The sequence below is a fragment of the Giraffa tippelskirchi genome, chromosome 10 (assembly GCF_054371585.1).
Source record: "Giraffa tippelskirchi isolate mGirTip1 chromosome 10, T2T-mGirTip1v1.2.pri, whole genome shotgun sequence".
NCBI classification, from domain to species: Eukaryota; Metazoa; Chordata; class Mammalia; order Artiodactyla; family Giraffidae; genus Giraffa; species Giraffa tippelskirchi.
The window spans coordinates 79,350,245-79,372,876 of record NC_137284.1 but is presented as its reverse complement, the minus strand read 5'-3'; the positions used below and the strand labels follow the sequence as shown (position 1 = coordinate 79,372,876).

Sequence of the window (22,632 nt, the reverse complement as noted above, 5' to 3'; positions counted from 1 at the left end):
TAAAAAAGGGAACAGAAAAATTCAGACCAAATTTTACCTTACATTTTAAAATGTAATTTATTTGGTTTTATTCTGACAGTTATCAAATTAAGTGAAGTAACATATAAAAAACATCGTCCCATAACTGGTGTCAAAGAACAAGCCGAACTGTTCACTCCGCACTTTAATTCCAAATTACTTCAAAACCAACTGGTATTTAAAATTTTTAAACTTACAGCAAAGATATTTAGGAGGAAATTGTAAATGAGGAATATTTTCAAAAATTTTCTGCTGAAAGGCAATTAATTTAAAAGGAAAAGTAAACATTTTAGTCAACAGTTTGGTAAAGGAAATATTTTTACCTGTAAATAATCCAGAAAATCCATTCTTAGCAACAATGTTCTTCATTATAGTCCAGGTTGACATTTGCAAAGGCATAGAAACTGAATGTTAAAGAAACGATGCTATTATAAATTACCACTTAATTTCTAATATAGATAAATACACATAAAAGAGTGTTTATGGGCTTTGGGATATATCATTATAATAAGAACAGATCTGTTTACATAAAGAACTATTTTAAATCTTATTTTTAATAGTTGTTGGATTCATTAAAAAGAAATTTTAAAGGTACTTTTAAGGTACATAGGACCAGAGGCAATCAAGGAGGAATATACAGACAGCCTCTCCTGAATTGATGTTTAAGCTTGTTGGTGTGTATCCTTTATACTTTTTTCCGTATCTTAAAAATCTTTCATAATGAAAAATTTTAAAGATGTACAGGAATTTTCATGGGGTTCCCCAAGTGAAGCCATGATAACCATTTTTCATTGTACTTTTAGTGCATACGTTAAAAAAACTTTTTTCCCCAAAGAGAAGCTTTAAGGAAAATAGTTCATTCCCCCTAGGGAGGTTCTACCTTACTAGAACCTTTCTGATAGATGTGCTAGTCTTGAAATACATTAGTCCTGTCTCCTCTGAAGGGAGGAGTTTTCCTGTAACTAACAGTAACATCTCACTTATTTGCAACTACTCAAGTGTCTAGAACACAGTAAAGAAACAGATTTATACATCTTTTGAAAACAGCAAAAATAGATGTTACTCAGATTCAAACATAAACCTCATGAATCAGCTGTACATACACAAAGTTCACTTACCTTTGTTGTACACAATGATTCTAAGCAGCTGGCTTAGCACACAGACTACAGATGCTAAAGGTGAAAAAAAAGTCTACTAAAAGGTGGGCATCCTGCCAAGTGAACACTGACAGCTGAAGATTTCAATCTTGCCCAGACCAGTGGGTGACAGGCAAACACTAAGTTATCCTCACTAGCTTCTGAGAGCTGTGTTATGAACCTACAGTAATCAGTGTGTACAGTGATGACAACTCTGAGTCATTAGGATTAAAGTACATTTTAGTAAGTATGGCTGGGGAAACAGGGAAAATTAGGGAAAGGTATCATTCAGTAATAGCTCTGTAGAATTTGCAACTTAATGAAGAGGGGATCATTATCTCAAAATTTCTTTTATATAATATCAGATTCTCTATGAAGATAAATGAGGCCTTGTCATTTAAGAAGCTAAACTATCTATATAAGTAGTGTAACTAACTACAGTAATTAGAGCAACCAAACAGAAAGGATACATTTTAAAACCAAGAACAAAGTATTTATGACTGAAATTTAACTCTCTAAAAACAGTCAGTGACAAAAGCTTTATACACAAGTTGTTGACAACTTATACTCCTTGTTTAAATGTTTTCAATTTTGCAAACAACTAGTTAAGAAAGGAGGCTAAGTAGCTGGGTATTTCTAATCTTATGGAGCTCAAGTTCCAAACTGGTCTCTATTTTAATAGTAGGGTGAGATGAATGTAAAACAAGACGAACAAGACGACTTCTCAGTCGGAGGTAAGCCATGGCAGAGCCCTGCCTAAACATCCAGCACCCAAGAGCTCTTTATACAGGGGAAAGGCAACTTCACACACTGTAAGGAAACACTGTGTGATTATTAATATTTCAAGCACAGACAACAATAAACACTCCTCTACTGACCATCCAAATGATCAAGTCCTAACAATTGTATGTTTTAGAAACAAAGCCCTATTTCCAGTGGGCTTGCTACACTTTCCATAATAATAACAGAATGAATCTAGTAGAAGCAACTAATAATAGTACTTTTTTAAAAATATGGACCATTGTTAAACTCTTTATTGACGTTGTTCAGTATTGCTTCTGTTTTATGTTTTGGTTTTTTGGCCAGGAGGCATGTGAGATCTTAGCTCCCCAACCAGGGATCAAACCTGCACCTTCTTGCATTGAAGGGGAAGTCCCCAGGACAATTTTGTTCTAGAAGAAATTACAGGTTATAAAGAAGTAGATGGGATAATGGGGGGGGACGGACGACAACACATCAAAAGGGAAGCTAAAAAATAGAAGAAAAAAGAATATGTATATGCATACTAATATAGTCTTTAAAATTTCTTAAATTTTTTGTTTAGGTTTAGAGTTTTTTCTGGGTACTCCATTCAAAAATACATTAGTTTGAGTTAAGTAGAGAGGAAGGAAACAGAGGGGTAGGGGGAGTATTGTCTTCCCTTAGATATTCCTAACAGTATCTAGAAAGAAGATATTTTCATGGCATCTTAGACACATTTTAAATTAATTAAACTTACTTTTCTGGCTTTCGTATATCCAAAGTTGTGTCTGCTTTTGTGTTTTTACCACATCAAATGGCAAAGTTACAACAGCTGCAAACTAACAAAAAGTAAAATTGATTAATTTAAATTTTTCCCAAAGTATTTAATACTCTAATTAGCATATTACTTAATATAGATAGTAATAAAATCATAACTGAAACATAAAGTGAAACCAGAGATGTTTAAAGAGAAGCTCCTATTGAAGAGAACAGATAAAGTCTTACGTATTCCTCCCAAAGTTCAGAGGTAAGAGAACAGTCCCCCTGTATTCCTGAGGTCACACTACATTAGTTGGCAGTCAGAATTCCAACCAGACCTCTGATTGCAAAACCAGTATTCACAATTTCTGATGCTCCTGTGTGTTCCATTATTCCTTTACTACAGATGAAGGTATAGTATTTTAAAGCAGAAATTAAAGTACCTAGTAATTAGCATTTAAAATTTTCCAAATGTTTTTAAAATTGTTAAAAAAAAATTTAAGAAAATGGACTTTTGAACTTTTAGTGCTACGTACGTTTTCTTTATGGGTTTCAACATATTTATCAAATATAGTTCACAAATCATTTTTAAAAAGACATTTCATGCAAATCAAAACCACAATGAGGGACCATCTCACGCTGGTCAGAATGGCTGCATCAAAAAGTCTACAAATAGTAAATGCTGGAGAGGGTGCAGAGAAAAGGGAACCTTCCTCTTACACTGTTGGTGGGAATGCAAACTAGTACAGCCACTATGGAGAACAGTGTGGAGATTCCTTAAAAAACTGGAAACAGAACTGCCATATGACCCAGAATTGAAAGAGACACATGTACCCCAATGTTCATCACAGCACTGTTTACAATAGCCAGGACATGGAAGCAACCTAGATGTCCATTGGCAGATAGATAAATGGATAAGAAAGCAGTGGTACATATACACAGTGGAATATTACTCAGCCATTAAAAAGAATGCATTTGAACCAGTTCTAATGAGGTGGATGAAACTGGAGCCTATTATACAGAGCGAAGTAAGTCAGAAAAACACCAATACAGTATATTAACGCATATATATAGAATTTAGAAAGATGGTAGTGATGACCCTATATGCGAGACAGCAAAAGAGACACAGATGTAAAGAACAGACTTTTGGACTCTCTGGGAGAAGGCGAGGGTGGGATGATCTGAGAGAAAAGCACTGAAACATGTATATTATCATATGTGAAACAGATCGCCAGTCCAGGTTCCATGCATGAGACAGGGCGCTCAGGGCCAGTGCACTGGGACGACCCTGAGGGATGGGATGGGGAGGGAGGGTCAGGATGGGGAACACATGTACACCCATGGCTGATTCATGTCAATGTATGGCAGAACCACTACAATATTGTAAAGTAACAGCCTCCAATTAAAATAATTAAAAATTTCAAATTAATCAATATAAGTTATTTCCATAATGCCTTAATTAAGCAAGAAAGGTTTTCTGAAAGAACAAATTCCCTTACGAATGTCTTTATATTTGATATAACAGTCATGCAAAGTAAAACCTAGTCTCTATTTTCTGTTTCCCAACTTACATGTGGCCAATAGGCTCATAAAATAACCTTTAAAGTCATTTATTTTTATTTCACCCATCAATGTAAAGAGATTTAAGTTCTTGAAATCAGTTTCAGATCTCAGGTAAGATAAAATCAGTTATCGTTTCTCCACAATCTAACACATATAGTTGTCCTTTAGCATCTGAGGTGTATTGGCTACAGATCCTGAACCCTGTGGAGTATCTGGCCCTTATACAAAATGGCACAGCACAGTTGGTCCTCCGTGTCTGTGGTTCCACATCTGTGGATTCAACAGCCAAGAATCGAATTGGTTCAATCTGCAGATGCAGAACCCCTGGATAGGGAGGGCTGATGGGAGTATCAAAGGTAGCAACAATGCGGTATGAGCCTGACACTTTGCAGAATAACAGGGTTTAGGCTGCTCTGTTTTCTAACAAACTATGGACATGATCCCACTGAGGTGCTTTTTCTGTTGCAGAGACACATTTTTATTTAACAGTTAAAAGGCAGTAATATTTTCTAAATTATTAAAGATTTTAAAAATATATTTTCTGTGTTAGGTAAGAAATAGCAAAACAACATTCTTTCATTGCTGGAAAGCTGGGACAACACCCTACAGCCGTTCAACTTTTTTTTTTTTTTTTACATAAAGCACTAAGTACAGAGTTGGTTCTACAATTCTGTTATGGATCGCTAAACATAAATGGTACTTGTTTTTCATCATTCATGGTGGATTAAGATACAAATAAAATTTGTAAGTTACTTTTAATCACCTCACAAATAGAAATAATGAACAGGTTTTCTGACAGTTACTCCAGTATTTTTCTTCCAGTCTCCATGACTTCACTGTGCTCCTTCACTCTCTTTATCTGGTTCCAATATGTCAGCACATCACTGTGTCATCACAAATTCATTCTCTAAGTATGTGGGGATAAGAAAGCTCTCTGTGTCCAAGATCATGGTGATAAGAATCTGCATAAAGGCCCACTACATGAGTTTTCATTATGTGGAGGAGTGGCCAAAAATGGTCACTGGGTACTGCTCCCTTCTGATTGTAAGTTTTGTTAAAATTCTTTTAAGAGGTACTCAGCCAAAATGTTCCCAAAGAAACAGGAATTAGCAGCAAACAATGCAATGACTTCTATTCAATCAGATGATACATAAGAGATAACATTTATAAAATACTAACTAATAAGATCTACTGGTATTTAATGACCAAACTGCCAAATACTTTGTGTAATAAAGTACTATCTAAACTCATTATCATAACTAATGATCTAACAAGTTCAGAAGTTTCAGAAAGATATAATGTATTTGTAATATAATAAAGAGATGAAATGCATTTTAAAATATTTAGTGGCTAGTACTGATAATGTATCTTCAAAATAGGGTAGTAAATACTTAGCACTTTGAGGATGCACTACTTTAAAGTTGTTCTATCTCAATAGACATGAAATGCTACATAATATTTTGTTCTGTTTTAGTAAAACAATTATCACTATTTTGGAATATAACAACAAAAGAATAAACTTACAGAACCAGACAATGCCCCTGAGGTAAAGTTGATCATAAATGTTGGTTCATATAAGCCAGATTTTGCGCACAACCACTTCTTTAAGACTTCATAGTTATACCAGTACATTGCTACAAAAACAGAATAGAATGAACACATTCAGAAATGAAATGTGGACTTTACGGAAAATATTTGAATAATATCATATATTAAAGGAAAAGAGAATTCTAGTATTGACACACCTTGCTTTCTGCTTAGACACATACTAGGTGAAATTTGTAAAAACAGTAACCAAATTCTCAGTAATATTCTAGGAGTCTTATAAACAAAACTATGCATCAGTAAAAAGTAGGACTTTAATCTCAAAACCCAACAAGAACACGAGAGGAAAGGAGAGAGTCACATCTCATGAGCACTGATGTAAAAATCCAAAAGAAGAAAAACTGAAGTATTTCATGAACTATCACACTATGACTAATTGGGTTATCTGATAAACACAATAGTGGTAAACATGAGAAATGCTTTAGATACCATGTACCACATTAACAGAATTGTAGAATCATCTAAAAATGATGAAAAAGCATTCAAAGAAATTTCTTAGAAATCTAGAAATAAATGGCAGCCTCTTCAACTGTATAAAGGATATTCATCACAAACTTAAAAATGAAATAGTTATAATTTACACATTATTGTCTACATAGAAAAAAGGTAGGCAGACAAATTAGAATTTATAACAGTTTTAGAAGAAGCTGAATATAAGCTAACAGACAAAAATCAATTCACATTGCAACATCCACAAACACCTGGAAAACTTTTTAAAACAGATTTTTTAAAATCGGCACTAAAAGCTGCAGATTCTTGTACATACTCAGCAAGAGACTTAAAAAATGTTCACAGCATTGTTTACTTGTTTATTCATGTATAAACGAGAGTGAAAACAAAACAGTTGCACATATAAAACAAAACTTAAGGAATATTTCCAAGTAAAATAAACTTTATAACTCAAAAATAGGCAAAATTGAATACCACTGTTTAGCAATAATATATATGTGGTAAAACTACTTTTTAAAATGAAATAAATGATAAAAATTCAGGTAACAGGTTACCACTAAGGATGTGACAGTGGAGGTGGACATATGTGGTTTCATGATTTTAAAAACTGCAGTGTTCTAATTCATTTACAGAGGTGGTGATGTCACAGGTGTTTATTAGTGCACTTGGTAATTTATATCTTTACTACTTTTTATGTATAAAACATCAAAATAAAAAATGAAAAAGTATTGGTCTAGGAATCCATGGTGTTTCTAAAAAGCATAGCTGAACACAAAAGTTGAAGAAAAATACTAACGGAAAGGGAAAGATAACAGGACTGTGAACAGGAGTCCAAGCAAAGGATTAAATCAAAGGGAGAAAGAATGTGGAAAGTTAATACAACGGTTCTCAATAATTACTTCTTCCAGGTTTTAAATGGAAACATCAGTTTCACAAGAGAAGTACTACTGAAGTATGCACATTCTATAAGTTGTTAATTTTATATTTCTTCATGATTTTCTCCCTTTTCATAATTCAATGATTAGAACAATCTTGAATCTGATTTCTAATAGTCCCTACAAGACACTCACTCAAGTGGGGGAGATTTTTAATAATTGAAAAAAGTAAGAGTCAATATAATTTACAGGTGGTCTTAAATGTTATGATATTTTGATTTGTAGTACTTTATATATCTTACTAATTATGACTTCTTTACAATAATTTTAAAGGTAGTTTGCATTACCTAAATATGAGTACTCAGCAATTAATATTTAAAAAGAAAACCAGGCTTGAAACAGAAACCATTCATTAAATAAATATTTATCAAGCTCTGAGAGAGCCACACTGAACTAGGTGTGTGTGATCACCTAAGACAGTAACTTACCTTTAGCCTTAAAGAGTCTAGAATTTCCTTGATTTAAAAGGGGTATATACAAAGCTACTTAAAATGTAGCAGATAAATCCTACCCGAGAATGGTACATCTCTAAGAATGGTAGGAGCCCAGCCCCTCCAGAGGGAAATCCAACCATCTTCAGATACTTTCTTGCTGACAAATCGATGTAGTTCCTCGTAAGAAAACTTCTTAGATTGCATCTTGGTTCTAATCAATTCCAGTGGACTTATTACAGTCACTGCACCAACTGGTACGAAACAAGTGAATACAACAAAAGCAAAGCCATGCATTACAGAAACATGTGTGCAGAAATGAGTATTTCATGCATTTTTATATTTTACAATTTTATTCTGAAATGTCTGCAAACTGTATCTAGTATCTAATGATGGCAACACACTGGCTCAGAATTTTTCCTTGATAAAGGTATTTCACATACTCTTTCAAGAGCAGTTCCACAGCCGTTATACACCAACCAGGACTATTATAAACCTCACTTCCACTACACAGAGAAAAATGTCCTTCTGATTAAACTCTGAATCTCAAAGTGTATACAGAAAATGATTAAAGACTCTGGCATTAATTAGACTCTGTGTTATTATCCTAAAATCTAGAATCTAAGGTCTACAATCTCAAATCTAAAAACTCTGTCCAAGAATTAATGGGATAGGTTGATCCCATCCCATTCTGATGGCAGTCACCACACAATATGACCTCTAGAGCATATTAACATATGAGGACAAACTACAATGCAAAATAAATCTTTACCAATACTCTATTTGAAATTCTCCATGAATGTAAAAATTTTTAAAACAAGCTTTAAGTAGAAATCAGAATGAAAATATTGTGAATTTATTACTTACGTCTGGCCACGATTCCAGCAACAATTGGTATGCGGCTTTCATTTTCTCCTAATTTAGATCTCAGAAGAGCAGTTAATTGATCATAGCAGGTAAAATAAATAACTGTGGCAGGAACTGCCATCACTCTGTTAGAAACATACAAACAAAAAGATTTGTACATTATCAAAAGGCTTAAACATATTCTTAAATTATTATTAAGTACAAGATACAGTGCATAGTGCATGTGAGCTCAGTCACATCAGACTCTTTTGAGACCCCATGGACTGCAGCCCGGCACGCTCCTCTGTCCATGGGATTTCCCAGGCAAGTATATCAGAGTGGGTTGACATTTCCTTCTCCAGGGGATCTTCCTGACCCAGGTATCAAACCCACATCTCGTGTCTCCTGCACTGTGGCAGGTGGGTTCTTTACCAACTGCACCACCTGGGAAGTACAAAATGAAGATCCCTCTATTTTACAGAAGTTGAAACCACAACAAATCAGCTATGAGATCAATTTTTCTTTAAGAATTATCAGTGTTTAACTTAGACAACAAAAAGATGTAAAGTAGGTTTCTGCTCTCCAGAGATTTGTAATGTAGTAGAGAAGGTAAGTTTAGAGCACCCAGTCAGGTCATAAATATGAAAAGACAAATAAGTAGTCTTGACTTATTCTGTGTCTGGTCTTCATTCCCAACTACACACATTACAGAACATGAAAATCACTAACGTAAAAAATCTCGTAAAAATTACTTGTAAAACAGTACAAGCACAATTACAAAATACTTTTGAACTGCGGACCATGTCATACTTGCTTATAACTGAAAATAATGTCACCAGAATTATATATACTCAAAGCAAATTCCAATGACATTCTTTCAAATGAAAATATCAAGAGGGAGTTATTAATTAAATACAAAGTCGAAGGTACTATCATGTCATAAAGATTTAATGCAACAAGAAACCAGTCTCTGTTTCTGGTCTAACCAAAGGACTATCACAGACCACATGTGGGAATGCCTAATACTCTACAGTGAAGTGTGGTGACAAGAACTTAGGAACAGGACTGCTGCTCCTGGATCTATCACCAACCTTATAACCTTAGGCACTGTTTAGAGTATGTGCCTCAAAACTGACTAGTGTGCTCCATAACAAGATAAATCAGAAAGAAACAAGGCAGAAAAAGGCAAGGTATTAATTGGAATTTTTACATTCAGCCTTACTAGCTTGTGATATGAATTCACATAATAGCTAGTTAGTACAGAATTTAATTATCTGGAAAAGAAGTATAAATAGCACAATACCTCTCATTATTTTAGTAAAATAAAAACTCAAATGAACACAAATTTCTTAATTTCTAAACATGAAAAAATAAAGAATGCTTGTGCCCCAAAATCGGTATCTTCAGGAGGGCCTATTTGTCTGCTTGACCTTGAGTCATCTTCAAGGAATTTAGCCCTTAAAATATTCCATGTAACAAGGCTTTTCTGTATGTCTGGAGCACTAAACCAGCTTGCTTGCATTGATTTGTACAAATAATGTGAGATTTAGTAAACATCTGCTTCTTTTGGGGGGGCTGGAGTTTCAGTAACCACAGCCAGTCATGAACACAGCATGCTATATCATCAGCCCCCGGAGCAAACCCTGGACTCAGATTCAAGTGCCGGTAAGGCAGAACCGCTGCACTTGCTGCGGCAGCTCGGGGCTGGGAGAGGCAGCATGCGCCCTGTGTGTCACAAGCGGGGTCGCGGGAGGACTCTGCCTGGCCAGCTCCTGCTGTGCCTTTCCCCTCACTGATTCCGCTTCATGCCTTGTCTCCTCACTGATTCCGCTTCATGCCTTCTCTCCTTACTGATTCCACTTCGTGCCTTTTGCAGTAACAAACCACAGACATTAGTATATGTCCTGTGAGTCCTTCGAGCAAATCATCAAATGTGGGGTAGCTGTGAGAGTCACAAAACAATGCTCTAGAAAATGAAAAGTTCTGATATTAAAAATGCATGATGTTGTCCCATCATACTGATAAGGCAAAACAAAACCACCACCATCACTAAGAAAGAAAAATACTAAATTTCAACTTACAACGTAGGAGGAAGGCCACTCCACAGGGATTTAATGCCCTCATTTCGAATGATTTTCAAAAAAGCATCCTAAAATTGTAATAGAAATAAGTGGTCAAAATATATACCTAATATTCCTGAACCTGACATACAAAAAAGATTATAGTGATAATTGGTATTTGATTCTTTTAAGCATTTATTTCTAAAATAAAAGCTTCCCAGATTTATATATTCTTTTAAAAAGGAAAGAAAAGAATTTTTCTCAACTTCCAGACACAAATAAAGCATTTCTAAGTGACAGTTCCTGCTTACAAAATAAACCTACATTACTCAGCTTAGGATTGTTCTACTTAGGGCTGAGAAGCAATGTTTTTTGAAGATTATTATAAAAAGGAAGTGGAGGGATGGCAGAAAGTTAGAATAACTCTCCTCTCCAATTATGAAATCTGAGATTATTTAAACCCAATATTTGAAACCTCTGAGGAAGAACAAAAAGCAAGTAGAAGCTAGAGTGAAGCTTACTGTAAAAGTCAAAGTGCCATGAATGAGGTTTGCACATTTACAGCTTTTTGCCCATGGGAGCTGCAAGGAACAGTACATTTACTTGCTTGAGACGGCAAACACCAGAGTTCAGGCTCGTAGACTAATCAGAAAGTTAGAAGGGAAATCCTAGGAAAAGAGGCTACAGAGGACATGTTGTTGTTGCTGTTTTAGTCGTTCAGTCATGTCTGACTCTGCAACCCCATGGACTGTAGCACTCCAGGCTCCTCTGTCCATGGAATTCTCCAGGCAAGAACACTGGAGTGGGTTGCCATTTCCTTCTCCAGACAGAGGACCTAAGCCCTTGAATTTAGAGACAAAGTCAGCCACAAGATGTGGCTCACCACTCAATTGTGCAGCCCCAGGAGAAGACAACAAGAACAAACCAGACACCCTGTGGATGGCAGACAGGGTGGGAATTTCAGCTGCAGCGCACCACAGTGGTGCCTGAGTGTGAAGTCTGAATCTAGCCAAAGTTAATTGCCTTTTAGAACAGAATTGACTCTTGGGAAGAGTATAAAAGAACCCAGAGTCTTTACAATGCATTCTTCATAATGTTCACTATCCAATCAAAATTCATTAGACATAAAAAGAAACAAAAGAAAAAGTAGTCATCAGAAACCAGCACTGAAATGATTAGGATGATGCTATCTGCAGACAAGAACTCCAAAACACCTATTATAAACATGTGCAAGAATTAAAAAGATGATGGGTCCATAGTGCATGGACAAATTTGGAATTCAGCAAGGAAATAATTACTGTTAAAACTTCCAAGTATAAAAAATAGATAAAGAAATTTTAAAAAAATAGAAAAAAAAAAAGTTCCAAGTGAAAATTCTAAACCTGAAATGAAAAATTAACTAAGTGGGCTTAACAGCAGAAAGGAGACAGCAAGGAGTCACTGAAGACAAATCTAAAATCGGAAGAAGGAAGAGAAAAAGAATGAAGAAAAATGGGAACTTCCCCGTGGTCCAGTGGTTAAGACTCTATGCTTTCACTGCCCAGGGTCCAGTTCAGTCCTTGGTCAGGGAACTGTGATCCAGCAACCCATGTGGCATGGCCAAATAAAAAAAAAACAAAACTTTAGAAGAATGATCAGAGGCTCAGAGACCTGAGGGGAAATATCAAGCAGTACAGCACTAGTTTATGTGGAGTCACAGCGAAAGGAAAGAAAACAGAATAGGAAATTACCTGATGAAATGATGAGCAAAAACCTCCCTGAATTAGTGAAAGGTATCAATTGACAGGGTCCCAAATATCAAAAAAAAAAAAAAAACAAACCCAAGTGAATAAAAAACAAAGCAAAAAACAGTAGAGAAAAATGACAAAATACATATAGGGAAAGGATGATTAAATGAAGACCAACTTCTCAGCAGACACATCAAAGGCCAAAAGACAATGTAATAACACATTTACTGCTACTGCTAAGCTGCTAAGTCGCTTCAGTCGTGTCCGACTCTGTGCGACCCCATAGACGACAGCCCATCAGGCTCCCCCATCCCTGGGATTCTCCAGGCAAAAACACTGGAGTGGGTTGCCATTTCCTTCTTCAACGCATGAAAGTGAAAAGTGAAAGTGAAGTCGCTCAGTCCTGTCTGACTCTTAGCGACCCCGTGGACTGCACCCTACCAGGCCCCTCCATCCATGGGATTTTTCAGGCAAGAGTACTGGAGTGGGGTGCCATTGCCTTCTCCAAATGACACATTTAAGGTGCTAAAAAAAAAGGCAAGCCAGAATTCTGTATGCTGCCAAATACACGTCAAAAATGCTTTATAAAGACATTTCTATAGAACAAAAACTTAGAGATTACACTGCCAAAATACCTTCATTAAAGAAATGCTGAAAGAAGTTCTGTAGGATAAAGGGTCATGGTGGCACCACGTAACTACCACCTTCAGAAAGGCAGGAAGGAGAAAATAGGTGGTAAATATATGGTTACAGGTAAAATATGTATTTTTTTTAACTATTCAAAAGACATAAGACTATTTAAATTGAAAATTCTAACTGTGAACTGTGGAATCTGTAAAGTACTAGATGTGCCATCCATGAGGCAACAGCACAAACGAAGAGGAGGGGGTAAGGGTGTCAGGACATGAGGGGCCTGAGATCCACTCTACTTGCGAGTTAGCAAGTCGGCCTGCATGGCATCATGAGAGCCCAGGTAAAGACGAAACTCCCTGGGGTGAGACATAAAGTTCATCATCGCAGCAACAGCAGCAGCCAGAGAATCGGCATTCTGATCCTGTATCCTGAGCCCCAGTTTCCACAGGCAGTGTGAAGAAGGCTAGGTGACAGCTGAACACACAGTGGATGCACCACAGGAGAGGAAACCTGACCTCAGGGGACCCAAACCACTTACAACAGGGAGTAAGGATGCCTCTATCTTCCAAGGTCATTCACTCTCCAAACACCCTTCAAAAGATGATCAGGAACAAAGGACAGACAATGCCATGCACATCAGCTATGCCCAATGTGAAACACTTTTGAAGAACTGTTTGCCTAGAAATGGGAGTTGAGGAATCAATACAATGTTATTAAAATTCAAACCAATAACAGGAAAGGAGGAAAAAAGGGAATAATTAGAAAAAAATACAAAAATAGATTAATACTCTAACCATATGAAAAATTATATTAAAGGACTAAACTTTCCGATTAAAAGCCACTACATCAACAGCCATCTACATCCTATCTGTGGAGTCTCTAGGGCTTCCCAGGTGGTGCTAGCAGTAAAGAATCCACCTGCCAATGCAGGTTCGATCCCTGGGTCAGGAAGATCCCCTGAGTAGGAAATGGCAACCTGCTCCAATGTTCTTGCCTGGAGAATCCCGTGGACAGAAGAGCCTGGCAGTTGATGGGGTAACAGAGTTGGACACTACTGAGCACACAGAGGGTGACTGAACCAGACAGAACTGTGTCACCATCCTGGAGTAAAAGATTGGAAAAAGGCAGGCTACATAAACACTACTATGAGAAAGCTAAAAGCTGCAAGGTGGCTATACTACATTCAGATAAAAGACTTCAAGATAATGAACATTACCAATGACAGTGAAAGAGATTTCATTATAATAAAGATGTATCAAGTGAATGTGTATGTTCCTAATAACTGAGGTTCAAAAACTTATGAGGCAGACCAGAGAGAACTAAAAAGGAAAATAGACATATCCTCAATCATATCTAAAGATTATTATATCCTCTATCAGAGAATAATAGAATAATTCTTTAAAATCTGTAAGAATTCAGCAGATCTAAATAAAACATCAGCCACCCTGAACTAATGGCTTATAGAACGCTATACCCAACAACTGCAGAATACAATATAGATTTTTAAGAGCACAAAATAGTCACCAAGACGGATTATACATAGGGCCATTACACGAGACTCAATACATTAAAAAAATCTGAAAACTTAAGAGTACATTCCTTTGACCAGATTGGAATTAAATTAGAAATCAGGAACAATAAGGTATCTAGGAAAATATTCAATTATTGGAAAATTAATAATCCATGGCAAAAGAAATTACAAAGAAAATCAGAAAATATTTCAACTGATAACAAAAACACAACATCAAAATTTTTGGAACATAGCTAATTTAGTACTTTGAAGGAAATTCACAGCTTTAAATATGGAGCTGAGGAAAGAAAGGCTTAAAATCAATAATTCATGTTTCCACCTAAAAAAGAAGAATGCAATGACCAAAATAAAGCCAAAGAAGAATTCTGATTTCTGGTTCTGCATGTAAAGAGCTTGGAAGCATCACTTCCATCCTCACAACAAGAAAAAAACCTGAACAAACTGAAAAATCAATTCCTCTTAGAATAACCAGAAAATTGAGGTCACCCGTCAAACTGCTACCTTGAACACTGATAAGTGAAAGTGAAGTCGCTCAGTCGTGTCTGACTCTTGGCGACCCCATAGACTATAGTCTACCAGGCTCCTCCATCCGGGGGACTGTCCAGGCAAGAGTACTGGAGTGGGTTGCCATTGCCTTCTCCAGAGGATATTCCCAACCCAGGGATCAAACCCGGTCTCCCGCATTGTAGGCAGACGCTTTACCGTCTGAGCCTGGAGAGACTGTCAAATACAGAGACTCACTCACAGCACAGCAGAGCAGAAGCCCAAAGTTAGAACCAGCACCAACAGGAACGCTATGAGCTATAACTGACAAATGGTGGAAGCTCAGTGTAGACTAACTGGAGAACCAACACCTCTGCGGTGCTACTAGGAGAGGGCCTCCATGCTTTCATGACTTTTAGTCCCATGAGCCCTACCAGATCCTCACTGTTAAGATCTGAGAGAAATCCCCTCCTGTTTCCAGCAGGGTAAGGGGCAAAGAAACCAGTTTTCAAATATGCCCCACATCTCTATTCTCCTTTTTTTTAAAGAAGGAGAAACACTCAAAGGAAACTACCTTACTATCTGAGGAATCTCCAGGAAAAGACAACAAGTAAGACAACAACTGGGACAGTGAAGGAGATTTTAGTCTCGATGACACAGCTATACAGAAGTCAACAAAGCCTAACGTCTCACCAGATGAAACTCCACATTAGAGGCCTGTCTTTTAACCCAATACATCATGCCCAGCTTTCAACAAAAGGAGTTACAAAGCATACTAAAAGGCAAAAAATACAGTCTGAAGAAACAAACCATGCATCAAAATCAGGTTCAGATATGGCAGAGATTTTAAAATTATCAACTGGGGCTTTTCAGTAACAATGATGAATATGTTAAGGGCTCTTAGCAGTATCAGAAGACTAGCAGAGACCTGACAGTAATAAGGCCACCTTACCAGTGGCAACAGAAATCACCAGGGGAGTCAGAAATTCCACTCCCACTGTCTCAGTCTGTTAAGGCTGCTGTAAAAAAAAAAACACGACAGAGTGGGTAGCTTATGAACAACATTAATTTATTTCTCAGTTCTCAAGGCCGGAAGTCCAAGATCCAGGTTCTGCTAAGGTCAAATGAGGGCCTTGTTCTGGATTTCACACTTCTCATTGTGTTGTCACAAGGCAGAAGGGGCAAGGAAGCTCTGCAGCCTCTCTTCTAAGGGCATTAATCTCATTCATGAGGTCTCTGCCTTCATGACCTAATCAACTCCCAAAGGCTCCATGTCCTACAACGACTGCATCAGGCATTAGGATTTCAACAGTGAATTCTGGAGGGAACACAAACACTCAGACCACACTGTTCAAAAGTAAAAGCCCCCTACCCCCACTCTGTGTGTCAGTGGAGGCTGAGTGAGGAACACGGACTTCCAGCTCTACTAGCTTAATAACAAGGTGGCACCCTCTTCCTCTGAGTTGACAGTGTCAGAAGGGCCAACTGGAATATTTAAATGAGATTCAGAGCCTCATAATACTCAAAATTTCCTGGTTCCAATTTTTTAAAAAAATCACTTGTCATCTTAAGAAGCAGGAAGAGGAAATTATCTGGTGGTCCAGTGGTTAGAAATTGGCGCCATCACTGCCAGGGTGCCAGGTATGATCCCTGGATGGGGAACTAAGATCCTGCAAACCACATGGTGCAGCCAGTAAATAAATAAACAAGAAGGAAGATGTCAAACTGAATGAAAGGAGACAATAAATAGACACTAACAGTGAGACTGACAGAATGATTTGACAAAGATTTTAAAGCAATCAACATATAAATCACTGAATGATCACTTACAAAGATGTCTGAAACAAATGAAAAATTAGAACACCTCAGCAAAGGAATATATACACAAAAATCTATATATCAAAATGGAATTTTACAACTGACACCACAGAAATACAACAGATCATTAACAGATTAATAACTATATGGAAAAAAATGGAAAAATTCCTAAACCAGAAAGAAATAGAAAACATGAATAAATGAATTACCAGAAATGAAATTAAATCAGTAATTTTAAAACTTCCAACAAACAAAAGTCCAGGACCAGATGGCTTCACAGGTGAATTCTAACAAATACTTAGAGAAGAGTTCATGCCTATCCTTCTGCTGGGGTCCTTTAATGGACCGGAACCTGGTGGTCCAGAGTTGACGATAAGAGAGTAAAACAGAGAAAGAGGCTGATATTCCCTGGTTTACGCAGAGAACCAATAAAACCTCTGACACGAGGTTTGCATTGCTTCACGTAGGCACAGGGCACCCTTTCGAGGAGGTCTTGAAAGCCTGGGCAAGAAAGTGAGCTCAATGGGCCTCTGTGCTCCAAAGAATTAGCCTGAGGAAGAGAGAGAAAGAAAAAGAAAGACACAGGGACCCAAGCTCTGATGGAACAAGGGTGCTTTATTCAACATAGTGTGAGTGTATATACTGTTTTGCAAGGTAGCTTTTTGGCAAAGATAAGGATCACAAGACCAGACTTATAAATTACCAAGGAGACTATCCATATCAAAGAAAGAGGGTCATTTTTACCATATGGTTCATAAAAAGGAAGAGGGTCGTAAATAGTTACTTTTCACTGTAAGGAAAAACTAACGAAGGAAATGCATGCATTCCTCAATCCCAGGAGCGGCATGGCACTCCTCTTAATTCCTGAATACTCAGCAATTAATAAGGAACAGAGAAAACAGCACACAGGAAGCCTCCTGATAAACTCCCTGACATCCTTCTGAAACTATTCCAAAAAACTACAGGAAGGAAAACTTCCAAACTCATTCTATGAGGCCAGCATCACCCTGATACCAGGAGCAGGCAAAGATGTCACACACAAAAAGAAAATGGCAGGCCAGCATCATTGATGACATATATGCAAAAATCTTCAACAAAATCTTAGCAAACCAAATTTAATAAAAAGATAAACAATGATCAAAAGGGGTCATACACCAGGATCAAGTAAGATTTATCCCAGGGATGAAAGAACAGTTCAGTATCAATAAATCAATCAATGACACACCATATTAACAGACTGAAGAAGAAAACCATATGATGAGGACTGCCCTGGTGGCTCAGTGGTAAAGAATCCACCTGCCAATGCAGGAAACACAAGCTTGATCCCTGATCAGGAAGATCCCACATGCCAAGGAGGAACTACGCTTGTGTGCCACAACTATTAAGCCTGTGCAATGGCACCCCAATCCGGTACTCTTGCCTGGAGAATCCCATGGACTGAGAAGCCTGGTGGGCTGCCGTCTATGGGGTCGCACAGAGTCAGACACGACTGAAGTGACTTAGTAGCAGCAGCAGCTAGAGCCCAAGAGCCACCACTACTGAGCCCATGACCACAACTACTGAAGCCTGTGCCACCTAGAGCCTGTGCTCCACAAGAGAAGCCCCAGTAATGAGAAGCCCGTGCACCACCAACTACAGAGTAGCCACCACTCCCTGCAACTAGAGGGGAAAAAAAGCCTGCATAGCAATGAAGACCCAGCAGAAAGTGAAAAATTAAACAGCCACTTGTTGAAAGTGAAAGAGGAGAGTGAAAAAGTTGGCTTAAAACTCAACATTCATCAAACTAAGATCATAGCATCTGGTCCCATCACTTCATGGCAAATAGATGGGGAAACAATGGAAAAAGTGACAGACTTTCTCTTTTGGGCTCCAAAATCACTGCAGATGGTGACTGCAGCCATGAAATTAAAAGATGCTTGTTCCTTGGAAGAAAAGCTATTACAAACCTAGATAGTGTATTAAAAAGCAGAAACATCACTTTGCCGACAAAGGTCAGTATAATCTGCTGCTGCTGCTAAGTCGCTTTAGTCGTGTCCGACCCTGTGCGACCCCACAGATGGCAGCCCATCAGGCTCCGCCATCCCTGGGATTCTCCAGGCAAGAATACTGGAGTGGGTTGCCATTTCCTTCTCCAGTGCATTAAAGTGAAAAGTGAAAGTGAAGTCCCTCAGTCGTGTCCAACTCTTAGTGACCCCATGGGCTGTAGCCTACCAGGCTCCTCCATCCATGGGATTTTCCAGGCAAGAGTACTGGAGTGGGGTGCCATTGCCTTCTCCGTCAGTATAGTCAAAACTATGGTTTTTCCATAGTCATGTACGGATGTGAGAGTTGGACCATAAAGAAGCCTAAGGGCCAAAGAATCGATGCTTTCAGGCTGTGGTGTCGGAGAAGACTCTTGAGAGTCCTTTGGACAGCAAGATCAAACCAGTCAACCCTAAAGGAAGTCACCTCAATATTCATTGAAAGGACTGATGGCTGAAGCTCCAATAGTTCGGCCACCTGATGCAAGGAGCCAACTCATTGGAAAAGACCATGATGCTGGAAAAGACTGAGGGCAAGAGAAGGTGGCAATAGAGGATGAGATGGTTGGATGGCATCAACGACTCAAAGGACATGAGTTTGAGCAAACTCAAGGAGATGGTGAAGGACAGGGGAGCCTGGTGTTCTACAGCACGTGGGGTTGCAAAGTCAGACGTGACTGAGTGGCTAAACAACAACGAATGATGCTTCCATTAAAGTCTCTGAAGAAAGGCATCTGGATGCTTCCAGGCTGGTGAGCATAGGGAGGTGCTGGGAGAATGAGAGGCCTGGAGAGGACACAGAAGCTCTCTGCCTCCCTTAAGTCCTGCCCTGTGCACCTCTTCTATCTAGCTGTTCCTGAGTTGTGTCCCTTCATAATAAACTAGTAATCTCTTAAGTAAACTTCCTTCCTGAGTTCCGCAAGCTGTTCTAGAAAATTACTGAACCCAAGGAAAGATCGTGGGAACTTCTATCTTTTGACTTACAAGCCGGTCAGTCAGAAGCACGGGTGACAACCTGGCCTTGAGAGTGGCATCTGAAATGGGAGCAGTCCCGTGGGGGCTGACAACTAACTTCAGGTAGATGGTGTCAGAACTGAGTTAAACTGCAGAACACCACTGGTCTGAACTAGAGGACTTCTTGGGAGGGGGAAAAATACCACTAATCTGTTCAGAAGAATTCTGAGTGTTCAAAGAGAAAAACAGTGAGTAGTTTTTTCTTATACGTTGACACCAAAACCTGTGAATGAATGTATGCAGCAGTTTTATTCAGAGCCAAAAACTGGAAACCATTTGAAACAAACTATGGTATATCCATACCATGTAATACTAGTGAGTAATAAAAAGGAACAAATTATTGATACATTAAACAACTTGAATGAATCTTCAGACAATTAAAATAAGTGAGAAGTACCAATCCCAAAATGTCATTATGACTCCATTTATAGAACATTCTTAAGATGACAAAATTATGTAAACGGAGAACAGGCTAGTGGTTAGTAGGAGTTAAGAAGTGGGTGTGACTACAGAAGGGAAACAGGAAGGATCCCTGGGTGATAGAATTGTTCTGTATCTTCACTATATCAATGTCAACATCCTGATGGTCATATTGTACTTATCCTGTTACATGTCACCAACTGGGAGAAACTGGGAAGAGGGTACACAGGGTCTGTCTCTGCATATTTTTCTTAAAATTATGTGTGATCTACAAGCATTTCAAAATTTTAAAAGTCTACTCCATTTTTCCCCATATATAAGAAAGCATAAACAGAAGAACACAAAGTTAACAAAGAATTAAAAGTAAAAAAAGTCCTTCCCCTCTCCTGCTTCAATGTCTACCTTTTAACTGTGTGCAAACTACACCATGGACTTTTTACTCTCTTGCAACTGTTGAATCTTTCATATAGAAGAGTAAACATAAGAATAAAAAACATGCTGTGATTATAAACAATGTAACCTCTTTACCAATGTTCCCTGGAAACGTCCTGGCTTCTTATACCATGCTTTGTTGCCTTCCTCTTCACAGACACACAGATGATCCATAAGTCCATTACTATACAGAAAACATTTTCCTAACAAAGGAGATTACAATGGTCAACAATTATTTAACACAAGTGTAGTATTTTTACAGATGATCAAAATAAAAATACAAGGAGCAGCACGAACAAGGCACAATTTTGTCTTCACCTTTTAGGATGAAACAAACAATCTGATTTGTTTAATGACAGCACTGGACTCTAAACTCACAGTGGTGAAAAACAATTGAAAAAATTACTGGATTCTGTTTGCAGGACTATAGTCAAAAAATGTACACAGAAACAAATTCTCTTCAGTTATCTGAGGGAATGGTGAGGGAAGATAAGAGGAAAACCTCTTTTGAAAAGACAGTATGGGTGTGCGTCTTCTCTATCTGATCAGAAGAAAACTCTGCGGTATGTAAGGGAAATTCAGACCAAAATACATTATGAAACAATGCATAACTGAATCTTAAAAGAGCTCATTACAAGGAAAAAATTTTATTAACTATATGAGGTGATGGATGCTGGCTAAACTTATTGTGGTAATCATTTTTCAATATATACATACATGAAATCATTATACTGTACTCCTAAAACTAACATTATGTTCTATATCAATTACATCTCAACTGAAAAAGACTGCAAAAAAGTATGTTTTTCATAATCTCAGCCCATGTAAATAATGTTATGCTTTGTCCCTTTCTCTGTATTTTATTGTTTAATCTAGACATTGGTCAGCTCCCTCCTAATTGACTACAACTTTTTCTAATAATGATTTCTTCCCATTATTGGATTCATTCTTGCTCCCATAATTGTCTTCTCCATTTGACCACATATAATTTTGTCAGTTTTATAATACACTGGTCTATGTTTAATGTATAGGAAACTACTCTGCTTTTCACCCCTTCCTACAATCCACCTATCCTTTCATCTACCTGAACACCCGTTGTTCATTCTGTCTCCCTGATACGCATTCAACAGAGTAGCATTTACGTATGAGCTTTTTTGCCGGGAGCCAGCCCACGAGATCCCACCCATGACAGAGTCATGGGAAAGAGGAATGATTGAGCACGGCTTCTCAGGCCTCAGGGATTCTCGGAAGGCTGCCTCAGCACTCACCTTGAAGATATCTGTCTTTCTGATGTTTACTATAAAAAACCTCTTCTTATTTTCTATGACTTAAGCAAAAGGCCTTTCCCGATTTCCTTCTAAAATAGATCATTCTGAAACCTCAAATCAACAAGGCCCCTGAACGGTAGCACCCTAAATAAAATTATCTGGGATATAGAATATGCTGATCTAAATTCCTTTTGCTAACATATTGGTTTGTTTAATAAGTGTACCTGTGCCTTTGGAGCCAATGTGCATAACTGTTCCTTAATAATAAAACAGCATTGAGAGCCTCCACACGAAAAGCCCCTATGGGCACAAAACCCTTCGCAGGAAAAAAGGCTTGTTGGAAAATATAGGAAATGTTGCTTTATGAAACTGTTGCTTAGTCTATATTTACTCGCTATGTTTTTACTCTTAACGTATTTAGCCTATATAATGAAAGCATAATAGTTAAAAATTTATATAAATAAAAGTTTAGCTTTAATACAAATAATAAGACAATTGTAGATTTAACTGATGATTCTTACTTAGAGCTGGCCTTCAGCTTGCTCTTCTTTTTTTTTTTTTTTAAACAGCTTGCTCTTCTATGACTTTATGGGACCACATTCTTTTCTGTTAAGCTCAAGGCATAGAGTAAATTACCGAAAACAGGTTTTACCTTGAAACTTTCTATGGAAAACTTTCTATTCTTTCCTGCTGTGCCTGATACAAAGTGTTCTGACTGATCAACCCTTATCAATAGGAGAG

At 37.7% G+C, this 22,632-nt stretch overlaps 1 protein-coding gene across 12 annotated transcripts in view; it reads right to left on the bottom strand.

Moving 5' to 3' along the window:
• Positions 1-22,632, bottom strand: part of SLC25A40 (solute carrier family 25 member 40) — a 75,271-nt gene that overhangs the window by 2,175 nt on the left and 50,464 nt on the right. For 7 of the 12 annotated variants that reach the window (XM_081536491.1, XM_081536492.1, XM_081536497.1 and 4 more), the window contains 7 exons: positions 20,720-20,826; positions 10,566-10,633; positions 8,506-8,630; positions 7,719-7,892; positions 5,742-5,851; positions 2,653-2,734; positions 342-422 (listed from right to left, as the gene is read on the bottom strand). In XM_081536491.1, the coding sequence (XP_081392617.1) occupies positions 342-422; positions 2,653-2,734; positions 5,742-5,851; positions 7,719-7,892; positions 8,506-8,630; positions 10,566-10,633; positions 20,720-20,826 (747 nt within the window). The remainder of the gene's footprint in view (positions 1-341; positions 423-2,652; positions 2,735-5,741; positions 5,852-7,718; positions 7,893-8,505; positions 8,631-10,565; positions 10,634-20,719; positions 20,827-22,632) is intronic. The other 5 variants (XM_081536498.1, XM_081536499.1, XM_081536500.1 and 2 more) reach the window with 1 other exon arrangement.